Genomic DNA, 24713 nt, shown 5'->3' with positions numbered 1-24713 from the left:
CAGAGTCTATGGAGTATTGTTGAGAGGAAAATGAGTCATTACAGCCTACGAACTGAGGGCCACTATTAAAGCAACATGTGCTTTCTGAACACCTGAGTAGAGCCACAGGCTACCTACCTCCATGTCACTCTGCATTAATGCAGTAATTCATGCAAGGATTGAGACACTACAACGTACAGTACACTGACAGTTTTATTTAAAATAAAATTTCTAGATTACAAATTAGTTTATGTGAAATTAAAATTTTCTGGGAAACATTATTCTGGGTTTCCATCAGCTGCAAGCCATAATAATCATCCTCACTCTGTATATAAAGAAAGTTCACATTTGTTTCACTATTTGAATGTATCATTTAAATGAACTTTGATATTGTAATTTGTGTAAAAGCACAAGTAGTTACTTGATTCTCTTAAGATTGGCTTTTTTAATGACTCCACAAATTGGTAGACCTGCAATGTCAAACAAAAGGCAATCATTCCTTTAACCAAGTCAGATTATGCAACGTATAATGCAATGATTGATTGGCTTTAGCTTTGATACAAAACAATGAATCAGATGTCTAAAGAATGCTTGTTTTAAATGTTTATCATCCACTTCACCTGTTCATACATGACTAAATATATGAAAATTCAACATTTTAATGCAAGCAGGTTTTCAACTTGTTACAAAACCTATAGGATATCAAATTCTGCAGACCAACAACTAAACGTTCTTATGTTTATTATATAACTATTTTGCACACAATTTAGCAAAAAACACTGTATGTGTAGACAGTACAGCTTTCATAGTACAAACATGTTTTTAGTGCGTGGCAGCTGCTGTTCCAGACTGACCACAAGATGGCAGCACAACATTGCATTCCTTTGACATAAAAGAATATTTGTAATTCATATGCTTCAAACTATTATTTTTCTTCAAAACCTAAACCAAGCAAATGTGTTTGTTATATTTTTATTAATTCTTTTAAAAAAAGCATGCTTACTGTAAACATGATGCAAAAGAAAACAATTCAGGTTGCTCATGCTGACAAACGGGATACTATTTATTTTAGTCAACTTCTCACTGACAATTTAATACAATACTGAAAAATTGCTCATTATCCTTCACAGCAAATCTTCGTCTGAACAAGACAGGCCGGGAATACCATGTAATTCCCCTCCATGTCTTGCCCCATACAGCTGCTTTCACGGGCAATAATTTCAGAGCAGTGTTGAACTTTTCTTTTAGCCCTTAAATCCTTCTCATCTTAAAGTCATTGGATTTGTGCTCATCACTGTAAAGTTACATAATCTGTTAAATAAAAGCAGATAAAATAACTAATAACATCCTCTGAGTTTTAGCAAAGTTCAGCTTTCTAAGATGTGGGGGTCAAAGGTAAAACACTCGTTCAAGGTTGACCGAAACTAACAGAACAGATAACAGAGCAACGTGTGATCCAGTCGCTCAATCCAAGGTACCTTTTAGATCCTCACACTTCCCTAAATAAACAGTCGAGCAGATTTTTAGATGTCTCGGTGCACTAGATATACTCTCAATTCTAAGGTCGATATAATTGATGTTCTGGTTGCGACAAAAATATATTTTTAACTTGGAGTTCAGCTTCTCTATAGATCAGAATAATTTCAATCGCAATGTAATTTCCTGGCTGGTGCTTTGTTCTTTGCTGCATGATTGCATCATTTGGAAAAAAAACAAAACATCTGTATAAACTAAAGATGAGTTTGCATCAGTTATTCCACAATCAAGCAATATACTAGGTGTTGCAACACACCAGGAAAATAATTTCTGTAACTACATTATTCTAATGAAAAAGAAACATTCTATTCTTACAGGTGCATTTCAATAAGTTGGAATAACTTCATAGAGGTTTGCAAAGTATTGTACTCAGGGTGATAGATTCAATTATGATTGTGGCTCACATTTGATGAAACCCTCAAAATGTGTTTCTCAGATAATTTGAATATTACATAAAACCATTGTTTCTTTTTCTAAAAAGACAGAAATGTTAGGTTTTGGACCGGTTATGGGCTACACAACCATGGGGAAGACTCCTCACTTAATACTTGTCCAACATACAGTCCCTGACGCCCTTCACAAAGACAGTAAAGCTGGCTGTGCAAACAGCTGTATTCTAAGCATATGAACGGAAAATTCAGTGGAGGGAAAAACTGTGACAGAAAAAGTGTTCAAGGAACAGGGATAAACACAGACTTGAGGTGATCACTGTACTTGATTGGCCAGTAATCCAAAGGTAATGTCTAAGGAAAGGTGAGAGACACCATTCCAACAATAAAAACACAGCAGAAAACCACCACTGAAGCAAGTTGGGCTTCCTCAATGCCTCAGCAGAGCCACAGGCTGATTGTCTCTACCCGATGCAATCTCTGACCAAGTATTGAGTGGATATACTGTCCAGCATATAGGTGCTTTTCAGTAGGCTGGTATTACTGCATTACAAATCCTTATTTATGCTTTATGCCATTACCCTGCCATATGCAATAGCAAATATTTCAATAACTGCAACATACAGTCATTAAAATGAACAAATATACATTAGAATATATCGCTGCATGTAAAGATTCTATATAATATAAAAACTTCACTTTTTTAATTGAATTACAGAAATAAATAGACTCTTCGATGATATTCTGATTTACTGAAATGCACCTGCATATAGTTTGAAACACAATAAGCACTATTCCTGACAGCAGCCATTCAAGCAGGAAAATAAAAACAAAGGATGAAACACATCACTGCTGTTTTGACTATAAGCACCTTGACGTTCTGCTGATGTGTTGCTGTGTAAGACACCAAGAAAACACAGAAACAAAGACCAACCCTTTTTCTTTGCATAAATGGTTTTGGACAGAGGAATCTCAACCATCTGAAGCTTCCTCTGATCATTTCTAAAGAATTAAATTACACAGATGGTGGGACTCAAGTTGAGCACCTGTGTGAGAGAAAGGAGCTGAACACGAAAGAAAGGGTAGAAAAAAACTGAAAACAAGCAGATACAAAACCTTGAAAAGAGAAAAAGCCAAAATTACAACAAAAAACTTCAGTTTCCAAATAGTGTCTTGCCACTGAATGCCTGTTTCCTGATATCAAGCCATACAAAGCATCCGAGGAGCATTCCTTATCAAACTGAAAAACAAACACACCTGATATAACTTAGAATATGCAGCTACATCAGTTCTTCATGCAGAAACGACAACATTATACCTCGAGGTAGCAGACAACATTGTTCCTGTTCTATTTTCATTATTTTATCAAAGGCTCAAGATGCACAAGACGTTAGTTTGCCTCTGAAGTAATGATTACCATCTTAATGAATAAATAGTGTTTGAGATGAAGTTTTCCAAAACTATAAAGTGTCTTTTCATGACAAAAATAAATCTTATGTGCTTCCTTTTAGTTAACTAGAGTGGAAAAAGGTCATAATATTTAAGGTGGCAAATAAAATTATAAATAAAAAATGTGTGACTTTCCTGTTTACAGTCGCTACCTACTGACCACTTTCAGTCCTGGTTATTGGTTAAATGGGACAACTGGCTGTTGATCCTCCCTTTGTGGGGAATAATTGGAATGAGGAGGACTCAGTTGCAGGTGAGTGCTTCCTCCTTTTTAAAGCTACTCAGGCGGCTTTCATGGCCTTTGTGCGTTTTGAGCATCAAACATTTGACTAATTATAAAAGGAGAAAAGCTGAATCAAGAAAAGCAAACATGACAAGCATTCTTTTATTTCTATCAGTCGACTGCATAGAAATGACTTGAATTATTTTGCCTTTCTAGCTAGCTGGCTGAAGAAAGACGAATTAGTTTGCTTGGAAATAAGTCCAGCCTTGAGAAAGACAACAAGGTTCTCAAGTGAAAACTAAAGAAGCGCTCCCCATCACTAATGTAACGACAGTTAGCAAGCTACAAGTAGCATGACCGATAAGCAGACGACTGCAGGCTGGTTAGCCCAGCGGACAGCTTGACTAATGAATCAGCTAAAATCTGCTTGTCCTTCAAGTTCCTCGATGGAGCCAAACGTCAAAAATATAAACTATTCTGCACAATAACATTTTATCCCCACTATTTCTTTTTTTGCGAAAACAACCCCAAAACAAATTTAGAATTATTGATAGCGTTATTACAACGATATGTATAATAGGAATCGTTGGCGCTTTTCTGTTTTAAATAGAAGCAATTAGATCATGTCACACATTTTGTATTAAACTACACCTTGATACTGCTGTATTTTTACTCGAGGTCATACTTACTTAATCTCATACCAGACAATCCCTAACGTGTACCATAATTTAAAGTGAAGTCACTAGACTGATTACTGTTAAACTCCCCATATATATGTTTTCTGGGTGTATTTGTCATGAATGCAGAATGTCAAGTTCGACAGTTGAGCTAAAGTCGAGCAACTTTCTGCAAGTCAGGACGATCGAGAATAAAAGCCAACCAGGTCACATAATCTCTGCTGCACAAAAACGAAGCAGAAACAAAACAAATCAGCAACTAAACTACTTGTTATCAAGAGCCCAACTGTGGGAAACCATGTAGCTTCCTTGTTGGTGGACCATAACATCCTTTTCATTGTCTTTAAAACAATCTTATGAGTCAAGCTATAACTAATCTAATGTCAAAAACTGAAAGTTAGGCCCTTAACTGTCATCATGACAGCATTAGCCTTTATCTGATTCATTCTACAGCCAACATAATAGAGCTGAAATAGTGTGCATGAATCTTCGGGAGAGTTTGGCAGCTGCTGTGCCAACAAGTAGGTAATTCAAGCTGATATTAATAACTTCCTTTAATAAATATAGGTTCACTGTACTATAAAATATTATCCAAATCATACATCTAGAAAATTTAAATGATTTTACATAAGTAAACATGTTGCTTTAAAATAAATTGATTTCAGGCAAGAACCTCTGGAGGGATTGCAGACTAAAAATTGTTTTAGTGTTTCTTTGAATGCCAACAATCCATCTTCAAGGAGCTGATGGAAAAATCAATAAGGAACAAGAGCCCATGATGCAGGTGATCTTTCCTGAATATAAATAAATGTGATCTCTGGGTAACTGAGAACCTGACTCAATAGATGGCAAGAATCAGAAGAAGAAGAATTTCAATACTGCTGTTTGAATTCAAGAGCAGCCAGATTGTGAAAGCCACCCGAGTAGCAAGGCAGGGAATCTTAATCATTAAATACTCTTTTGTAATGATGACATAAAACAGAATCCAATTTGAGATGTGATGGATGAAGCCGATTGTTAGGAGGAGTGTGATGCTGCATCGCTGCAGGGCTGTGCTTCTGCCTCTTTCTTCTCGTCATCACTCAGGAAAAGCAGCGGGAACATTCCCAGAATACAGCCTATGGTGATGCCGATGGCTTTACCCTGCAGGAAGCGGAGGCGGAGTTAAATTTAAACTTTACAAACAATTTCCTGAAACCTAACCGCTGATATTGTGAAAACAGGTTTCATGATGACAACTTCTGCTATAATACAGTTCTATTGCAGCAGGACTCAGTTGAAATGTATTATTCATAGCAGGGTAGTGTTAGTGCAGCAGTTGGTGGTTGGTTGCAGTTCTTTTATAGGTTAATCTCTTTGGATACACTAAATAGGATGCTACGCTTCTTTTTTGGTTCCCAGAAAAATTATGCCCGCTGATTTCGCTGAATGTTGGTCGCCAAACGTTCTTCTGCCTCTGGATCCTTTCTAGTCCTTTCTGGCACCACATTATGGCATATCTTCCATAGTGTCTTCTATTCCAAGGATATTTAACATCAATACTTGTTGTAATTGCTGCTGTACATAAAGAACACATTAAAGTCCATATCACGAAATTTTTCCGGTGCTGAAATACTTGAAAATTTGATAGTAATATTAATAGAAAATGATTTTCTTACTTATCAGATATGCCAAGAACCTGTTTGGTCAAACTGACGCTGCACTGTGGGAATTACTACATATTGAGAGTCTATGTACTTGGGAACCACCAGACAGTAATAGCCATACAGTTTAACTGGAGACTCACAGAAGCTGAATTTTTTCACCATAGAAAACTTCCTTATTTAGGGAAACATTCCCAATGGATGTGTAGCTGGAAGAGATGTTTTAACGCCAAAACTAACAACAGTAGACGAGCTTAGACAGTTCTAGAATATGAGTGGTGAGACAGATGTTGTCCTTGTAATGATATTTTAAGAGCTACATAGATAGCTACAGAAATAGGGTTAACTCCTCATTAATAAAACATTGAATTGATTATGTTTAGAAAAGTGGGACTTTTAGCTGCTTCCATTCACTGCCAGATGTTTTACAAAATAGCTGCACGGCTTCCTGAACCGTTCAGTTAAGATCCAAAGGTTTTTCTTCTTTTATTTGATATTTGTCACAAGCAGTTAGGCAGACCAGGTTTAAGTTCCATTTATGCTCAACGTTAAATACGCTGACACATATGAACTGAGTCTTCTGTCCATTTTCTGTGTTCATTTTGTGTATATTTTAGTCCATCACAAGGGAGATTGCAGATGCGTACCCAAACGCAACAAATGGAGCAATACAACCGCTAATCTTGTGACACTGTAAAGCTCGTGTGATTAAAGAAATAAATGAGGAACTTCTTTATCCTTGTGCCACCATGTAACTAATGACCACAAAGACCACCTCCATCTACTGCGGTGCCTCTATTAATGTATGAACATTTCCTCCTTCTCCATGTTGGCAGTTTTCCTCTGAATTTGGAAGCTATGTCAGAACTGATTAATAGTGGCTGCACTGCCAACTTAATAAATCAATTTAAAGCCAACGGGCAGTAACCACTTGACAAGGTTAGAACCGGCTGACCTATCTATGTATGTAAATGGAACATGAACAGGTCTTTATGCAGAGACCTTTTAAATACCTCAGTAAGGTGCCGGTCTGTTAGTTCTCCAAGCTACTACCACTCAGACAACAGTTTTCTGCCTTTATCCCCTTTTTCTTGTTTCCACACTTTTCTGCAACTTTAGGGCTGTAATGCTTGGCTTTCCCCAAACAATTAGGCTCTTTAAAAAATGATTTCAACTTCGAACGTGGAAATGGATTGTGGTTCACCACCATGAAACCCTTTAAATGTAAAATATGTCAAATCTACTGAACATGAGCTTTCCTTAAATATTTTCTCTGATTAGGAATCTAAAAAAAAAAAAAAAGCTTTTCAGTTGTGTAGAGATTCATGTTAACCAAGAACATCTGGTTGTCCCTAAACCTCTCTCCCAAGAGATAACAAAACAATAAAAACTTTGGGAAGATTTTTAATTATCTCACCATATGAGAGCTGAGCCTGGTCTGCCACATATCCACCTGTTTGGGTGTCAGATCAGGAACCTGCATCCCCAATCTGGAAGCCAGAGCTTCCACGTAACCTGCAAGTCTACACACACACACACACACACATCTTTCATGGCAATAATTTCTATAAAAGTTATTTTCCTGATGACCAAGAAAAAACTAAATTAATGACCATGTGGAATCATTTAAAAGCAATACAGCATATTGATTAAGGACATAAACCCATAACACTATGGTTTGACACTCATGTCTAAAAATTAAGACAACTATGCCTCTTAATAATAATGAGGCTGCAGCAAAACAAGTACTGAAAAATTAACACATCTAAACATGGCCAATATGTAATTTGAAGGAGATTGTTATTTCTTTTAGGAATATAAGAAGAAAACAAACACTCAACTTCCAAATGTTGAGTGTTTGAGTGCATCAATGACAACCTAAAATCATATTTAGTCCTTTTAATTTAAAAAAGCTATCAGCATTCCACAAGAGGAAATATAAGAGAAAGCAAACTTAACTTATTAATTTAGAGCGGCTATAAACTTGCACTTCTTCAAACTGCACAAAACTTTACGAGATTTGACACATCTCTCTCTAAATTAAACAGTTTTTGGAGGATGTTGGAATGCTGCTTACCCGAGACCTGCCAGATCTGAAACCAGGTTCCCCAGAGCTGCAGCTGCACAAAAACAAAGAGAAACGCTTTGATTGCTGCTGAAGATTTTACATCTAGAAATATTCTAGATGTGGGATTCTGTGGCATTTCTGCAGCAACCTAGTTAATGACGCTGTTTGAGACGGCTTTATCCAAGGAGCAAGGAACAATTCAGATTTAGCATAGAAGCCACATCAAGTGGTAAATATGTTTAAAAGAAACTACCTACTGCTGAGTTCAGCAGTTGGTAGTTTGAAGTTCATTGAGGATTGGTTCAACGTCTCGAACAGCCAATGCATCTTATTAGGATGTTTCGTTTGATTTTTGATTATTTTTTTTTAACCCTTTTTTAGAAGCTTTTAAAGTTTTGAGGTTTCGACTCTGATTTTCCTGATGCCAGAAGCTTAAACTGGGGTTTAATAAAGTCTGGATCATAAACAAAATATTTTTGGGGCATAGATGTTATCAGAGATATTTTAGGCATGATAGACAGAATATTGGATGGGATCGTTGTTAATTAAGTGAAACGTTGCTGATGCCTTATTTTTTCCTCACTATCCAACAGAAGGATAACAGATTGTAGACACTCTAATCCTGAAAACTCCGAAGCAGCTCCTGAGATAAGCTGGAGGAAATAAATCTCGCCTGCCGTGCGGCGGCTGAAACCATCGCCTGGCTCAGCATCCGAGAAGATATGTTTGAATAGGTGATTCAAATCTTACCAGGAAAATGAGCCTAATCCTGAGTCTTTATCCATGTGTAGGCCGCTCCTTCACAGGATAAAGTTAATATATCCTACATTTCTCTGTGCCATATTGTCTATGACCAGCCTGGAATATTTTAATAATCAAAACTACAGATCATAGCAGTAAAACATAAGATTAAACTCATTTGAGGTGAGAAAAGGTGTGAAAGTTTTATAGAACAAGGGGAACTTTTGGAAAATCACCAAGTCACCAGTCAACTTGTTTCCCTTCTGTCTTTGAGGTTCAACCGTCAGCAAAGTCAAAGCTTTCAAACAACTCTCCTCTAATGTACGACATCAACATCAACCCAACAGCTATGAATAATTAACACTGTGGGTTGCATTTTCACAGTGGGTGGATGAGAATATGGCTCAATGCGTTTTTGCTCATTAAAACTGTTAGGGTGAGAAGTGTGGTTGGTTTGTCTTCAATGAATTTCCGGAGGAATGAAAGCCTCCAAGTTAAAGGCAGTAATATTCCTGCAGGATTTAAGTGTCCAGATGGACGGCTTCAATGTGAATTCCCTTCAAAGAGAAACTTCCTGACGATAATAAAGGGAGATGGCAATTCTGTCTCACCTCATTTCACCGGAATGACGGGCACAGTGGAGAAACGGGTGAGGAAGCAGGAGTCACTGACAGTGAACCCTGGAAGCGTCTCTGTCCAAATAAAATAAGGAAATAAATTGGATCGCTCAACTGGCTGGGCAATGACAAAACAAATATAAAAGCAGGTCCTGCATGGATGGAGGCAACAGAGAGGAGCAACTGATCTGAAGCCCGTCTTCAGACTCTGATTTGCACTTTGCAGAGGTATTGGGAGCCAAGTAACCATGGAAACGGGATAATCTAGCAGTGAAGAGCAGGAGAATGCAAACTCCAGTGCCTTTATGATTTTCACAACATAATAAAGACCCAAACTGAGACCCAGAAATGGCATCGTGATGACAATCGGCTGTGTGGCAATAAAACATAACAAGATTAGGGAAAAAAAAATTAATTTCATTCATACTATTGGTGAACATCATATTAGCTACAAAAAAATCTCTCTGCAAGCTGAGATGGAAAAAGGAGGAACTGGTTCTGGGCATGAAATCTACTTCTGAAACTCCAGGATAGATAAAAGCAGTGACTGCAGGGTTTTTAAGTCATAACACATTTTTCTTTAAAATCTGATATTACGGTCTCCTCATTTAGACTCCAGAAAGCAGACCATCTGGAGAGAGTCATGTGGCTGCCTAGATCCTGAGAGATCTGCTTTACTTACTAATGTTTAGTGGAGAATAATCTAATTCTGTTTGCGTTTTCTCTTATTTTAAATTAGCAATTTAATGTTTCTTTTAAAGCAAATCCAATCAAAAATCTGAAAAATCAACCATGTATAATAACTAATTTCTCTGAAGTTTTATAAAAATCCAATAGTCAAGCTCTGGGAGGATTGATTATAGCACACCATCTACGTATCTGACGTGCAGAAATGATTTTGTTAGAGGTGTGCAATTATTTGAATTTGTATTTCAATTTGAGGACAATGTAACTGGAAAAATAAGCTGCTAAAATATTTCACTATGCAACTGTTTATTATATTCTTTAAGTGTAATAAATGTAAAGTGATTCTAAATTCATTGAGTTAACGGGTTAAATATTTTTAATTTAAAGTTGAGTTATATTAAGAAGTAAAAATGTCTTCTACTTACAGTTTCCTGTTTTCTGTGTAGTTGCCTAATTTTGGTATTTATGTGGATTATTTTTTAAATAATCTGCATTTGGCGTATCTGGAAAATTAAATATTACATCTTTGCCGCTTTGGTCATCCCCGTCTGCACTATGCTGGGAAACCCTGTTTACTTAGAGAAGACAGACGAATGTAAAATGTTTGAGGTTGACGAGAAACTCCACTCTTCCAAAGATTAATATGAACTGAATTTATTGTTATTTGCAGATGTAATCAGTTTGCTTTAGGTTTTTAAAAGACACCTGCTCACAGGTACAGAAGGATGAAGAAAGACGGATCACACAGGGAAGCCAACTCTTCTTAACTAAACTATAAAACATGCGAGCCTCCTCACTCTGAGTGATCGAGTATCTCCACTAATGCCCCTCTTCCATGGGCTCTAATTTGGCTGCCTCCATTCCACTCGGCCCGTTTTGCAACCCTTTGCAATACTGGCTTTTTTGGCCCGGTAATGGCTTTTTTGGTACCTGCTCATCAGCTGAGTTAGGTCGGCATATGCCGTGAACAGACTTCTGTTCACTGATTGGCCATGAGCGTGGTCAGCCCTATGTCAGCAGCATGAGAAAGTGTTCACCGAGGCAGCGCAGAGAATGAAAAACCACAGATTTAACTACACTTCGCATTCGGTGCTGGGATCAGTTGGAAAAACTCAAGAACGACTACAAAAATATTAAGGACCACAATGGCCCAAGCGGTCTAAATGAAGCCGTGGCGGTGGTTTGAAATCATGGCCGTTTAATGTCATCATTACACGAGTTGAGGACGGGTGGGTGGTCTGGACTCCGTCACTTCGCTGTTTAAAGAGGACACAATGTGCTACGATGAGTGATTAGTTTACTTTGCACAGAACTAGAAGCTGACGAAGCCCCAAGTGGAGCGAGGTAGAGCAGAGTGGAGCCGTGCGGTATTGGAACCATGAATTGAAAAGAGGCAAAGGACACAAAGGAAGGAGACTTGGTCTAAGACCACAAGAACAACTATTTCACCCTGAGATGAATACACTGCATCACTGATTAGTTACAGCTTTAATTCCTTCGTTCCTCATTGAATGTGCTGTTTGTAACCAACTACAAACAAAAATCTGACTGGTTCTTACTAATGAAGAAAACCAACTAAAATATGTAAATATCCCAGATTTTAATTCAGAGTAAATTTCTACACTGTTGTGAGACTAGAATGTAGACTTCTTTCTAAAGTGTAGACTAAAGATGAGCAGAAAACACTGATCCAAACACAGATTGCTTGTCTAGATAATGTTGGATGATTAATAAAAACATAAAATGTTGTACATCAAATGGAAGTATAGAATCATAGAGAATTATCTTCTGCATAAAAACATGGAGAGACAATGTTTGGGATTGTGGTCGATAAATGACTAATAATTATCTGCTTTCAGCTGTCTCGAATGATTCATTATTTAAAGACACCAGGACCCAGCCACCCAGATAAGAAGTTCATTTAAATAATAATGGGACTTCACTGCAGGCTACTTGATCTGTTCATACCAGCCATGGTGGAGATCCCCAGAGTGACTCCGATGGAGAGTTCAATCTGTGTTCCCTGCAGAACACAACAAAATGAGGTCAAAAATACCTCCTAAACATGTCAACACATCCATACAAGGCAGATTTTTATCCCCTTACAAGCAACTAATGGTAAAAATATCTTTCTTATAACTTTACTTACTGCTGCAATCATGATGGCATTATCCAGGAAGCCAAATCCGATAAAAGGGACGGCGTTGTGGAATAAAACTGAAAACCAACAAGAGGGCAAAGAAACAAGAATTATAGAAAACCTGATCTTTATAGTTACATTTTCAAAACAGTGTACACATTAGAATATGTGGAATAAGTCCAAAAACCCTAACTCCAAACCTCTACTTGCAATGTTTTTAAGCAGGCTGCTTCCATGTTCATGGCTGTTTGGTTGCAGGTCGCTCCTTCTCCATATTGTACATTTGCTATAGTTCTCTGGCTCAGACTTCTAAGAGGCATGAAGAGGAGTTTCTTTACAAATCATGCTTCCTTTTATACTCACATTCAGATCTCTTCCTACACACTTAAACCTGTGATTTAAAAGTAAGCTACTATAATCTACTCATAGTCTACTGTATGGAAACGTGGCTGTGTGACTCCTGTACCAACCAAACACTATCAGGAGGTCGCCCCAAGTTACCCTGGTTTGTTCAGAGGTCAGAATCTCTCATATGTTATAAAAGGTCTAAACGGGGTTGGGAACCAGAATGGAAATGGGGCCTAAAATTAAATCAGATAATAAAAAGGAAAAACTAATTGTCTTTATTACATTAGAGAAGTTTCAAAAAACATTTTCCTCATCACAACACTGGACCACCATGAGAAACAAACAGTTACTCAGTGGTTACTACAGAGGTACTGTGTTGAATAGGAGTAGGTCAACATGAAATGGTTGGTTCTGAAACCTGCAGAGATCAATAATATGACCATACTCATGTCTCTTTCACTGCTCAGAAAACAGCCCAAATATTTGTAATATTTTCATCTTGGTCCGGATCCAACGGGTTCTGCTGCTGCTGCTCCAAGCAACATCAAACATTTCTACACCACTGCTAACACATATTCCACAATATGACAGAATATAGATGCATTTATTTTTCTGGCATCCATTTTATTTAGAATGATAATTTTAGCAGAGAAATATTTTGTCCAAAACCCCGCCTCTTTATTTTCCTTTCTGTTCTGTTTTAAGTAAATACATTCATTTCCTTTTGGAGACTGCCTATAACACCATGTTGTTTCATAGTGCTGTGATAATATTTTGCTTATAGATCATGCAAATTATTTACTCTGACTTCTTTCAGTGTACAAATACTTGTAATAATCTGCGTACTTGGCTGTACAGTGAATGAATCTTCTGTGGGTCTTGTACACCATCCATAGCTACTTCAACCTTCGCGTTTTAAACAACCTAAGAGCCTCGATGAACACAAAAAGTGATTTAAACATTTACATTTCTGCCTTTAACTCTGGTGCACACGTCAAAATTTTCTATAGCAGATAAATAACATTTTGAGGAAATTTTTTGAACAGAGTTTATCTTATTCAGAGGAGAAAGGAAAAAAAATGAATGACAAAATATGTATGGTTTGTGTTTTACTCAGACAGCTTTCATCTGCTTTGTGAGCACAGTACATCATTATCAGTCTAGTGAGCTAGTAAAGTCATTCAGGCTGAACTGTGGAAATCACTGATGAAGGCTTGTCAATCTGTGTTTTTTAGATACAAAGACCAAACAGGGTTTGTGTTTGTGTGCATCAATGTGTGTGCAGCAGATTTCATCCCTCACCATATCTGATCTGGGCTGCAGTTAGCGATGAAGGCTCCAGAGTCTCTGAGGAGGGGAAAAAAAGAGGAAAACATCAGAATTTCTCTCATTAACAGCTGAGGTTGGAGTCTGCTGCAACACAAACAGTTTGCACATCGTCGTTGACTCTTCTGTTTGACAAGTTACATCCTCTGCCGATGCTTCAGACAGAGCTCCTCAGCCGAACGCTACTGCTTCTGTGTCTCCAAGACTCACCATTAGAGCTGAAAAAGTGTCTTTAGGAAGTTTTGCTTTGGATCTGGACCAACAACAATAATCTAAAAATAATACGAGGTCTCCATGGCAATGTGTCTTTAAAATAAATATATATTTCATTCAATTAAATTTCAACCCTAATGATACCACGTAGAAAACAATTAGGAGATGCAAAGATTGTTGTCACTTGACAAATTAGATGAAACCAAACAGCAAGTCGAGCAATTTAATAGGGGTGCACCGATCAATGGCTGGCCGATTGATTTCCATAATTTTGGTAGATCGGTGACCAGTTGATACTTGCATGTGAAACCGATCTCATCTACTTGTCTAACTTGCTGTGCAAGTTTTGTTTCTTTTTAAAATGTGATAAATGAAAGACTAAATGAATGCAATGCTGTAAACCTTTCATTTATATTTGAGAGCACTGCCTGGTGTGCAGTTAAAACAGGTTGCATGATTTCACAGGTATTTCTCAAAGTTTTTCAATAAAATGAGATTGGACTATTGAAGGTCTATTGTGACCATATAACACCTGACAGCGTTGGTTATAAAAACAAACCAAAAAAAAACCAAGTCAAGTCAGGCTTTTCAAAGATCAGTAATCCGCCAGAAAACCACAATCAGTGCACCCCTGATTTTTAACAATTCAAAAAACAGAAAGACCCAACTGATTGGTTAAAAGGTTCATGCAGTGTTGAAAAAGCTTGGAGGAACTAGTTTCTTTAAATGAGAACACGGCTACATCATCTGCTAAATGTTTGTAACATTCTAAGAAAAGTATAAAAGGAATCATGACGTTAATTCAATTTATTTATGATTATTATAGCCTGTGATGCTGAAAACCCTTCCACAGAATATTCCCACACCTTATTCATCCAAGGGCATTACAAGAACAGAGATATTCATCAGTTATAAAACTGCCAAACCACTCACTTAAACGAGAGAAAAGTTCAGGTTTATTTGTGTGACACCTGATTTTCTATTTTAAGAACAGTATTATTATTCGAGAGTATATCTTGAATAATTTATTGTCTGGGGTCACTGAACTGACTAATTAGAAATGCGGTATTTGGGCTGCCTGCAATCAGATACCAATTATAGGGAAAAGTCAATTAAAGGTACAGATTAATCTGCTGAGATCATCACTTCCAGCCTTCTGAGAGTGTGGGCTAGTCTCTCATAAGTGTCCCTGCGTTTTGGGAAAACAAGGGAGACTCAGGCCAGGAGTTCAGACAGAGGGAAGAGTGTTTGCTGCTGGAATAATGAGCCAAACGTCAGGGACAGGAACAACCACCAACACAGCTGCACGTCTCTCCTCCAAGGCTGAGGTTCATTTTAGAAAGAATTTCGCCCCCTTTTTCTGAGAATAGAAAAGAGAATATAAATATAAAGATAATATAAAATATAAAAATATAAAGAAATATAAAATAATGAAATATAATTTGATTAAATAAATCAAATTACTAATTTGATTAATAACTAATCAGATCAAACTGAATAACTAATTTCTAACAGAAAGTAATTTGGACATTTGGGCTATTAAATCTGTCCTAAAACATTTCTTTGAGAACAAACTTACATTCCTGCAAAAAAACATCCCTGTCAGAGCAACTATAGAAACGGTTCGTTTGAAACCATCCTGTCAGTGTGTCTGGCAATAGGCAAGATAAACTCATTTAACCTCATTAAAATTGGACATACCGTTAAAAAAATACAATTCACAATAGTTATTTGAAAATATTATGGATTTATGAAACAAATTTGATTTACTGACAATTTACTTGCATTTACTGACGTTTCTTTTCAAAAGATTGAGTATTGGAAAGAAACCACAGAATTAGCTTTTAATTGGCATTTTTAGAGTTAATATCTCTACATATTTACAGGTGAAAATAAACCTCCAGTATAAAAACGGATCACTAGTAGAACTTAGAGCTTTCTACCTGGTTGCAACCAAACAGGTCTTCAAACAAGAGCTGCTGGTTAAAATAACGAGAAATGATTTTAGAAGTCCTTTAAGAAGGTCCTTTTATTTTAATTGACCCTGTTAGTTTGATCTAAAGAGCCAGGGTTGCACTCCATCAGCATAACGCATATGTCGATAATATTAACCTCCTTCCTCTCAGCACTCTTCTGCTTCTCAACCTTTCCATTCATCGCAATGTTCGACCTTTTCTTTCTGAGCTTTGAAATCTTGGACACTGAAAACACTCACCAAGCAACAGGTGCACCTGGCCAAACATATTAGCATGTCGAATTTCCATGCATGGTTCTGGGATTATGTATCCTGCCAAACACTGCATCAAATCTCCAAAACTCACTAATCTAGGAATTAGGACCGCTCTCCTCATAGGTTCTTGGAACCTTGTTACTGTGTAACGCATCATAAATACAAGGATATTTTAAATCGAAATCGGGTAGACTACACCAGTAAACTAAAAATAGATGGTTACTGGTTCTTCACACAGGCCCTGGAACTAAAACATGTGGCCAATTAACAGAAACGGTGCACCAGACCCAAAAATCAATCTTCTTCCATGGTCCCCCATGGTAATTATTGGCGGCAAGAGAACAATTAATTATGCAACCACTGGTTTTGTTAAAAATAATTACCTATTAATATGGGATTTATTCTCCTCACTGAACAAATGTTCTTACATCAAAGGTTGGATTTTTCCATTTTTAGCAGTGAGGTTGTGTTGCTACAGTAACCTCACGGGAAGGGTTTTTATACATCTCTACCAGGGATGCTAATAAATATGGCTGGCACTGTACCTTTAAATGAGGGGAAAAGACCAGCAGGAAAAATAAACGGGAGTAGAATAAAATCAATGTTTCTGAGCAAACTATACCAAATTGGCTTGAGAAAACAGAACTCACCTACACAAAAAAGAAACTACGGATTTATTTTTTTAGTGATGATTAAGGAATTTTTGCTTTTTGGAAAACTAATAACACATAAAGATGAGTGACTGAAGGAGATGAGAAATTTCCTTCAGGTAATGATAATATGGGTTTACCTGTCAGCTGAAGAAGCAGGGAAGATTACAATCATTACCCCTACAGTACATTCCCAGGTGGTCATTTCAATTCTGAAGGCTTATTTCATTAATGGAAAATGGCTTGTTTTCAGGGTGATGATAATGCCTCTTGGCAGGGCAGGAGCGACAAAAATCTTTATTCAGTATAAACATGAATTTGAGGACATCACCAGGTGAATGGCTATGAAGATTAGACTGGAGATAGAAAAGGAGGAAGGGGAAGGGGTATCCATGGCAAAGATCCAAACCCTGACTGATTATTCTGTTTTTCAGCAAATGGATTCAACATCCTTAATTTGTGGTAACCCCATAGGTAGGGGTGATCATTTCAAGCAGAAACACCATTTAAATAACTGACAATTCCATAAAATCAATAGTTTCATTTGTATCAAAATCAATATAAACTGAGCTGTTTTCATCTTGACCCAAGTTGGCAAACGACTTCAAACAGCAGCGCTCTTTTACCAAATAACACTACATCACAGGTGAAGCAACTTAAAGACCGACACTGATGTTTAAAAAGGCTAGTACTGCCCCCATATCTACAACAGCAACATATTAGACCATCTCAGATGTTGCATGTTAATGTTTTAATATTCAGAATTCTACAGAGGTTCTACACAAAGCGCTTAGGGGCAGACTGGTCCATTATTTGACTGAAATAAAAACAACTAAAACTACAAAAACACAAAACAGTGACGGGACCAAAGAACCAGCACCCCCACAACACCTTTGTTCAGTACTCAAAGGAATTAACAGCTGTGGTTAATCATAAAATGAGTAACGCTTTAGAAAACGTTATTCGTCTACACACCTCAAGGTGAATAAATGGTGACAATTCAAGATAAATTTGTCCTAAAACACTTAAAAGACCCACACTGAAGCTGATGTGTCCATAAGAAACTAATCAAAACCAGTGACAACCTAGGCAGCTGATTCAATATGATGCAAAATCACCTAAAACACACAAAAAACTGCATCTGTTGCTGCTAATTAAATCAGTAGGAAAAACGTTTTTTTTTTATTTTTATTACCTGTTTAACTGAATCTGAGGCACATCCTTCCAGCTAGGATGTTAACACGTTTAGTGTTCCTCTGCTTTGTCACAGAGAGCAAATCAGATCAACAGAAAGTTTGGTTGAACAAAAAGGTTTATAACTGATTTTTAGTGGTAGACGGTTCCACAGCCTTGGTGCTGCAGACTGATGGTTTAGTTATTTTTAAAATAAATAGCTGCTTACAAGCAGCAACAAACCGATTATTCATGCCACTTTTATAAAGCACCGATGTTCACCTTAACAAAGGTTAATGTTAGCAACTAGGAGTGCCGACTGGCCGGCCGCGATTCCCTTAATTTTGGAAGATCTTTGATCAGCAGATACTCCCATGGGAAACCAATCTTATCTACTTTTCTAACTTGTTGTGCAAGTTTGTTTCTTTTTAATATATAAAAAAATTAAAGACTAAAGGAACTGCAATGCTCTAAACATTTCATTTATCTTTGAGAGCACGACCTCGTGCAGTTAAAACCAGTTTGCTGTTTCATGGTATCGTTCAATGTTTTTGAATAAAATAAGATTGGAACTTTGAAGGTGTGACCTTGTAACACCTGACAGCCAAAAACCGAATCGGCAGGTAAGGCTTTTTAAAGATCGGTAATTGCCCAGAAAACTGCAAATGGTGCACCCCTATAATTAAAAATAATTCAGTTTTATGTTTTAGAAATTAAGCGTTTTATTTTGACCAGGCTGAAGATTTTCAGTGCTGTTGATAACATGCTGTCTGATGGAACAGAGGGTACAGAAATGCCTTCACTAAAGTTTTCACTTTTTACCAGTCACATGGATCGCTGTGGAGGCCAAATGTCTATTTGCAGTCATATGTGGTTGTTTTGATTTTGCAATTCTTTCCAAATAAAACTACAATATACACTCACCGGCCACTTTATTAGGTACACCTTGCTAGTATCGGGAGTTGGACGCCCTTTTGCCTACAGAACTGCCTTAATCCTTCGTGGCATAGATTCAACAAGGTACTGGAAACATTCCTCAGAGAGTTTGGTCCTATTGACATGATAGCATCACACAGATGCTGCAGATTTGTCGGCTGCACATCCATGATGCGAATCTCCCGTTCCACCACATCCCAAAGGTGCTCTATTGGATTGAGATCTGGTGACTGTGGAGGCCATTGGAGTACAGTGAACTCTTTGTCATGTTCAAGAAACCAGTCTGAAATGATTTGTGCTTTATGACATGGCGTGTTATCCTGCTGGAAGTAACCATCAGAAGATGGATACACTGTGGTCAGCAACAATACTCAGGTAGGCTGTGGCGTTGAAACGATGCTCAATTGGTACTAAGGGGCCCAAAGTGTGCCAAGAAAATATCCCCCCACACCATTACACCACCAGCCTGAACCGTTGATACAAGGCCAGAAGGATCCATGTTTTCACGTTGTTAACGCCAAATTTTGCCCCTTCCATCTGAATGTTGCAACAGAAATCGAGACTCATCAGACCAGGCAACGTTTTTCCAATCTTCTGTTGTCCAATTTTGGTGAGCCTGTGCGAATTGTAGCTTCAGTTTCCTGTTCTTACTTGACAGGAGTGGCACCCGGTGTGGTCTTCTGCTGCTGTAGCCCATCCACCTCAAGGTTCGACATGTTGTGCATTCAGAGATGCTCTTCTGCATGCCTTGGTTGTAACGAGTGGTTATTTGAGTTACTGTCGCCTTTCTATCAGCTCGACCAGTCTGGCCATTCTCCTCTGACCTCTGGCATTTGACAAGGCATTTGCGCCCAAAGAACTGCAGTTCACTGGCAGTTCTTCTCTTTTTTTGACCCTTTTCTGTAAACCCTAAAGATGATAGTGTGTGAAAATCCCAGTCGATCAGCAGTTTCTGAAATACTCAGATCAGCCCGTCTGGCACCAACAACCATGCCAGGTCTAAATGCTCAATTTCGATTTTTTGGTGAAATTCGATTTTTTTGCGTGGTCGTTCACATTTCCAAATATATGTGACTTGTAGTGATCTACTATGTGAATGAATTCATACAACTCAAGTGTCCTGCATGAGCAGTAGACGACGCAATGACGTCACATGTATCGAGCGTACTTAGCATTTGCGGAAGTAAATATGGATGGAAATGTTGGCCAGTATTTAGCGATTTTTAAGTTGTTTTCCAACCAGAGCCAGCATATTAACGCAATATTTTTAAGTAAATCGAAAAGAAAGTGAGCCAGGTTTTTGGCCATGGCATTTTGTGGGGCAGTGGCAGCGTCGTCGGTACAGAGAAACGTGTGGGTTCGGAGTTGAAGCCAGCAGTGGTGGGATTGTGATGTGAGCGGCTTTAATGATACGGACTTCATTCATATGCGTGTCGTACAGACACAGGTCACATTTGAAAGGATCAGATATGTATCGGATTTAGGACCACTTATCCCAGTGGCCTGGGTCGCATTAGAAAAAAATCGGATCTGTGTCGTTCAACCTGTCATGAAAAGTTTGGATACAGGTCGCATACGGGCACAAAAATCGGATTTGGGTCACTTCAAGCTGCAGTGTAAACGTAGCCTTAAATCACCTTTCTTTCCCATTCTGATGCTCAGTCTGAACTGCAGCAGATCGTCTTGACCATATCTACATGCCTAAATGCACTGAGTTGCTGCCATGTGATTGGCTGATTAGAAATTTGCTTTAACAAGCATTTGGACAGGTGTACCTAATAAAGTGGCCGGTGAGTGTAAAAGACAGAAGGTTTTTTGCTAAACTTGGAAAGCCTGGAGAAAATATCTTGGAAAACAACTTGGTGTTTTAGCACTACTTGGTGGCAGCGTTGTTATTACTACCATATACTGGTGCGCCCTATATACCATTGGAAACTGTTCACCTTAATGAGTATTGCATTATTCAAAAATCTCCTGTGAGCACACAAACCTGACCAACTCTTCTTCTTCTAAGATATTAGCCTGTCATTTTCACACAGGAGTCTGTTGCCCCACACCAGAGTCAGCTCGAACCTTACGTTGCTAGGCAACAAATTTCCCTCCTTTAACTGACCGTTACTGTTTAAGAAAAGGGAAGGAATGTGGAAGTGAGAATAAATATTTCTTCTGTGTAGCAACATCAGCAGGAAACAGCCAAGCCGCTCAAAGACAAACAAACCTTTTGCACTGAAACCATCACAGAAAACACTGAGAAGACTTAACTAAGAGGCTTGAAATCAGACAAGAGTTTATCAGTTTTTCAATTCATGCGTTTTGCTTCGGTTCCAAATAATTTTACAATTTTTATGATATTTTAAAAGAATTTCAACTCCACTGATTTCAGAAGCTTTTGACAGGTAAACAAATATTGAATTTTATTAGAAGAATCTTTCTGAATAACAGAGCTTTATAAAGACAGAACAAAGAGGTGGAAGCGTCTTATCCATCTGATTTCATCTAAACAAAAAGAACATAAAACCTGCTAGTGTATTTGCTACATTCTAATTAAACTGCCAACTGCATACCTACATTACGTGATCACCTACATCAAGTAGTTTGCAGACACACCTTAAAATATATTAAGATTCATAAACAAATAATTTTAGATAGGCATCAATCAGGTAAGGGTTTCTCTTTATACAAACACAACTGTACAATAAATTTAAAAAAGTGTTCCAAATAATAATAATATACCTTAAATATACCCCTCCTTGAACCGTCACCTTAACGTGGTGGAGGGGTTTGAGTGCTCAAATGATCCTAGAGGCTATGTTGTCTGGGGAACTAAATGCCCCTGGTAGGGTCTCCCATGGCAAACAGGTTCTAGGTGATGGGTCAGACAAAGAATGGTTCAAGAACCCCTCATGAAGAACACAATATCGAGGCACGTGACGTCGCCCGGTACGGCGGAGCCGGGGTCCCACCCTGGAGCCAGGCCTGGGGTCGGGACTCGTCGGAGAGCGCCTGGTGGCCGGGTTGCTCCTCGCGGGACCCGGCCGGGCCAAGCCCGAACGAGAGACGCGAGGCCATCCCCCAGTGGGCCCACCACCTGCAGGGGGAACCGTGAGGGACCGGTGCAAAGAGGATTGGGTGGCGGACGAAGGTGGAGACCTCAACGGCCCGATCCCCGGATGCTTAGGCTGGCTAGGGACGTGGAATGTCCCCTCACTGGGGGGGAAGGAGTCTGAGCTTGTGCGGGAGGTCGAGAGATATTGACTAGAAATAGTCGGGCTCGCCTCCACGCATAGCGTGGGCTCTGGAACCCATCTCCTTGAGAGGGGTTGGACTCTCTTCTACTCTGGAATGGCCCACGGGGAGAGACGGCGGGCTGGTGTGGGTTTGCTTGTTGCCCCCAGCTCAGCCGTCTCGTGTTGGGGTTTACCCCAGTGGATGAGAGGGTTGTATCCCTGCGCCTTCGGGTTGGGGAGAGGTCTCTGACTATCATTTCAGCCTAGGCGTGATCGGGAGGAATGGCCTCCCCGATCTGAATCCGAGTGGTGTTTTGTTATTGGACTTCTGTGCTAGTCACGGATTGTCCATAACGAACACCATGTTCAAACATAAGGGTGTCCATCAGTGCACTTGGCACCAGGACACCCTAGGCAGGAGGTCGATGATCGACTTTGTTGTCGTATCATCAGACCATCGGCCGCATGTTTTGGACACTCGGGTGAAGAGAGGGGCTGAGCTGTCCACTGATCATCACCTGGTGGTGAGTTGGATCCGCTGGAGGAGGAGAAAGCCGGACAGACTCGGCAGGCCCAAGCGCATAGTGAGGGTCTGCTGGGAACGCCTGGCGGAGCCCTCGGCCAGGGATGTATTCAACTCCCACCTCCGGGAGAGCTTCGACCAGATCCCGGGGGATGTTGGAGACATAGAGTCCGAGTGGACCATGTTCTCTGCATCTATTGTCGATGCTGCTGCCCATAGCTGCGGCCGTAAGGTCTGCGGTGCCTGTCGTGGCGGCAATCCCAGAACCCGGTGGTGGACACCGGCAGTAAGGGATGCTGTTAAGCTGAAGAAGGAGTCCTATTGGCTGTGGTTGGCTTGTGGGACTCCTGAGGCGGCTGACGGGTACCGTGAGGCCAAGCGTGCTGCGGCCCGGGCTGTGGCAGAGGCAAAAACTCGGGCCTGGGAAGAGTTCGGTGAGGCCATGGAGAAGGACTACCGGTTGGCCTCAAAGCGATTCTGGCAAACCGTCCAGCGCCTCAGGAGGGGGAAGCAGTGCTTTGCCAACACTGTTTATAGTGGGGGCGGGAGACTGCTGACCTCGACTGAGGACATTATCGGGCAGTGGAAGGAGTACTTCGAGGATCTCCTCAATCCTGCCATCACGCATTCCGTGGTGGAAACAGAGGCTGGGGACTCGGGGTTGGACTCTTTCATCACCCCGGCTGAAGTCACCGAGGTGGTTAAAAAGCTCCGCGGTGGCAAGGCTTCGGGGGTGGATGAGATCCGCCTTGAGTACCTCAAGTCTCTGGATGTTGTAGGGCTGTCATGGTTGACACGCCTCTTCAACATTGCGTGGCGGTCGGGGACAGTGCCTCTGGACTGGCAGACTGGGGTGGTGGTCCCCCTTTATAAGAAGGGGGACCGGAGGGTGTGTTCCAACTACAGGGGGATCACACTCCTCAGCCTCCCTGGTAAGGCCTACGCCAGGGTATTGGAGAGGAGAGTCCGACCGATAGTCGAACCTCGGCTTCAGGAGGAACAGTGTGGTTTTCGTCCCAGCCGTGGAACACTGGACCAGCTCTACACCCTCTACAGGGTGCTCGAGGGTTCATGGGAGTTTGCCCAACCGGTTCACATGTGTTTTGTGGACCTGGAGAAGGCATTCGACTGTGTCCCTCGTGATGCCCTGTGGGGGGTGCTCCAGGAGTATGGAATCGGGGGCACTTTATTAGGGGCCATCCAGTTCCTGTACGAGCGGAGCAGGAGTTTGGTCCGCATTGCCGGCACTAAGTCGGACCTGTTCCCAGTGCATGTTGGACTCCGGCAGGGCTGCCCTTTGTCGCCGGTCCTGTTCATAACTTTTATGGACAGGATTTCTAGATGCAGCCAAGGGCCGGAGGGGGTCTGGTTTGGGGACCAGTGGATTTCGTCTCTTCTTTTTGCGGATGACGTGGTCCTGCTGGCCCCCTCTAGCCAAGACCTACAGCATGCGCTGTGGCGGTTCGCAGCCGAGTGTGAAGCGGCTGGGATGAGGATCAGCTCCTCCAAGTCCGAGGCCATGGTACTCGACCGGAAAAGGGTGGCTTGTCCTCTTCAGGTTGGAGGGGAGTTCCTGCCTCAAGTGGAGGAGTTTAAGTATCTCGGGGTCTTGTTCACGAGTGAGGGAAGAATGGAGCGGGAGATCGACAGACGGATCGGTGCAGCTGCCACAGTAATGGGGGCGCTGTGCCGGTCCATTGTGGTGAAGAGAGAGCTGAGCCGAAAAGCAAAGCTCTCAATTTACTGGTCGGTCTACGTTCCTACCCTCACCTATGGCCATGAACTTTGGGTCATGACCGAAAGAACGAGATCACGGATACAAGCGGCTGAAATGAGCTTCCTCCGTAGGGTGGCCGGGCACTCCCTTAGAGATAGGGTGAGGAGCTCTGCCATCTGGGAGGAGCTCGGAGTAGAGCCGCTGCTCCTCCACATTGAGAG

At 40.2% G+C, this 24713-nt stretch overlaps 1 protein-coding gene across 1 annotated transcript in view; it reads right to left on the bottom strand.

Moving 5' to 3' along the window:
• Positions 1–174: 174 nt before the first annotated feature.
• tmem65 (transmembrane protein 65) overlaps positions 175–24713 on the bottom strand; it is a 57850-nt gene continuing 33311 nt past the window's right edge. The window contains exons 2-7 of the mRNA XM_047384881.1: positions 13800–13844; positions 12159–12226; positions 11978–12032; positions 7974–8016; positions 7314–7419; positions 175–5396 (exon numbers count right to left, since the gene is read on the bottom strand). Of these exons, the coding sequence (XP_047240837.1) occupies positions 5271–5396; positions 7314–7419; positions 7974–8016; positions 11978–12032; positions 12159–12226; positions 13800–13844 (443 nt within the window). The 3' untranslated portion in view covers positions 175–5270. The remainder of the gene's footprint in view (positions 5397–7313; positions 7420–7973; positions 8017–11977; positions 12033–12158; positions 12227–13799; positions 13845–24713) is intronic.

Source organism: Girardinichthys multiradiatus, chromosome 13, assembly GCF_021462225.1.
Source record: "Girardinichthys multiradiatus isolate DD_20200921_A chromosome 13, DD_fGirMul_XY1, whole genome shotgun sequence".
In the NCBI taxonomy this organism is placed as follows: Eukaryota; Metazoa; Chordata; class Actinopteri; order Cyprinodontiformes; family Goodeidae; genus Girardinichthys; species Girardinichthys multiradiatus.
The sequence above is the reverse complement of the archived record's forward strand: the minus strand, read 5'-3'. Positions and strand labels throughout refer to the sequence as shown.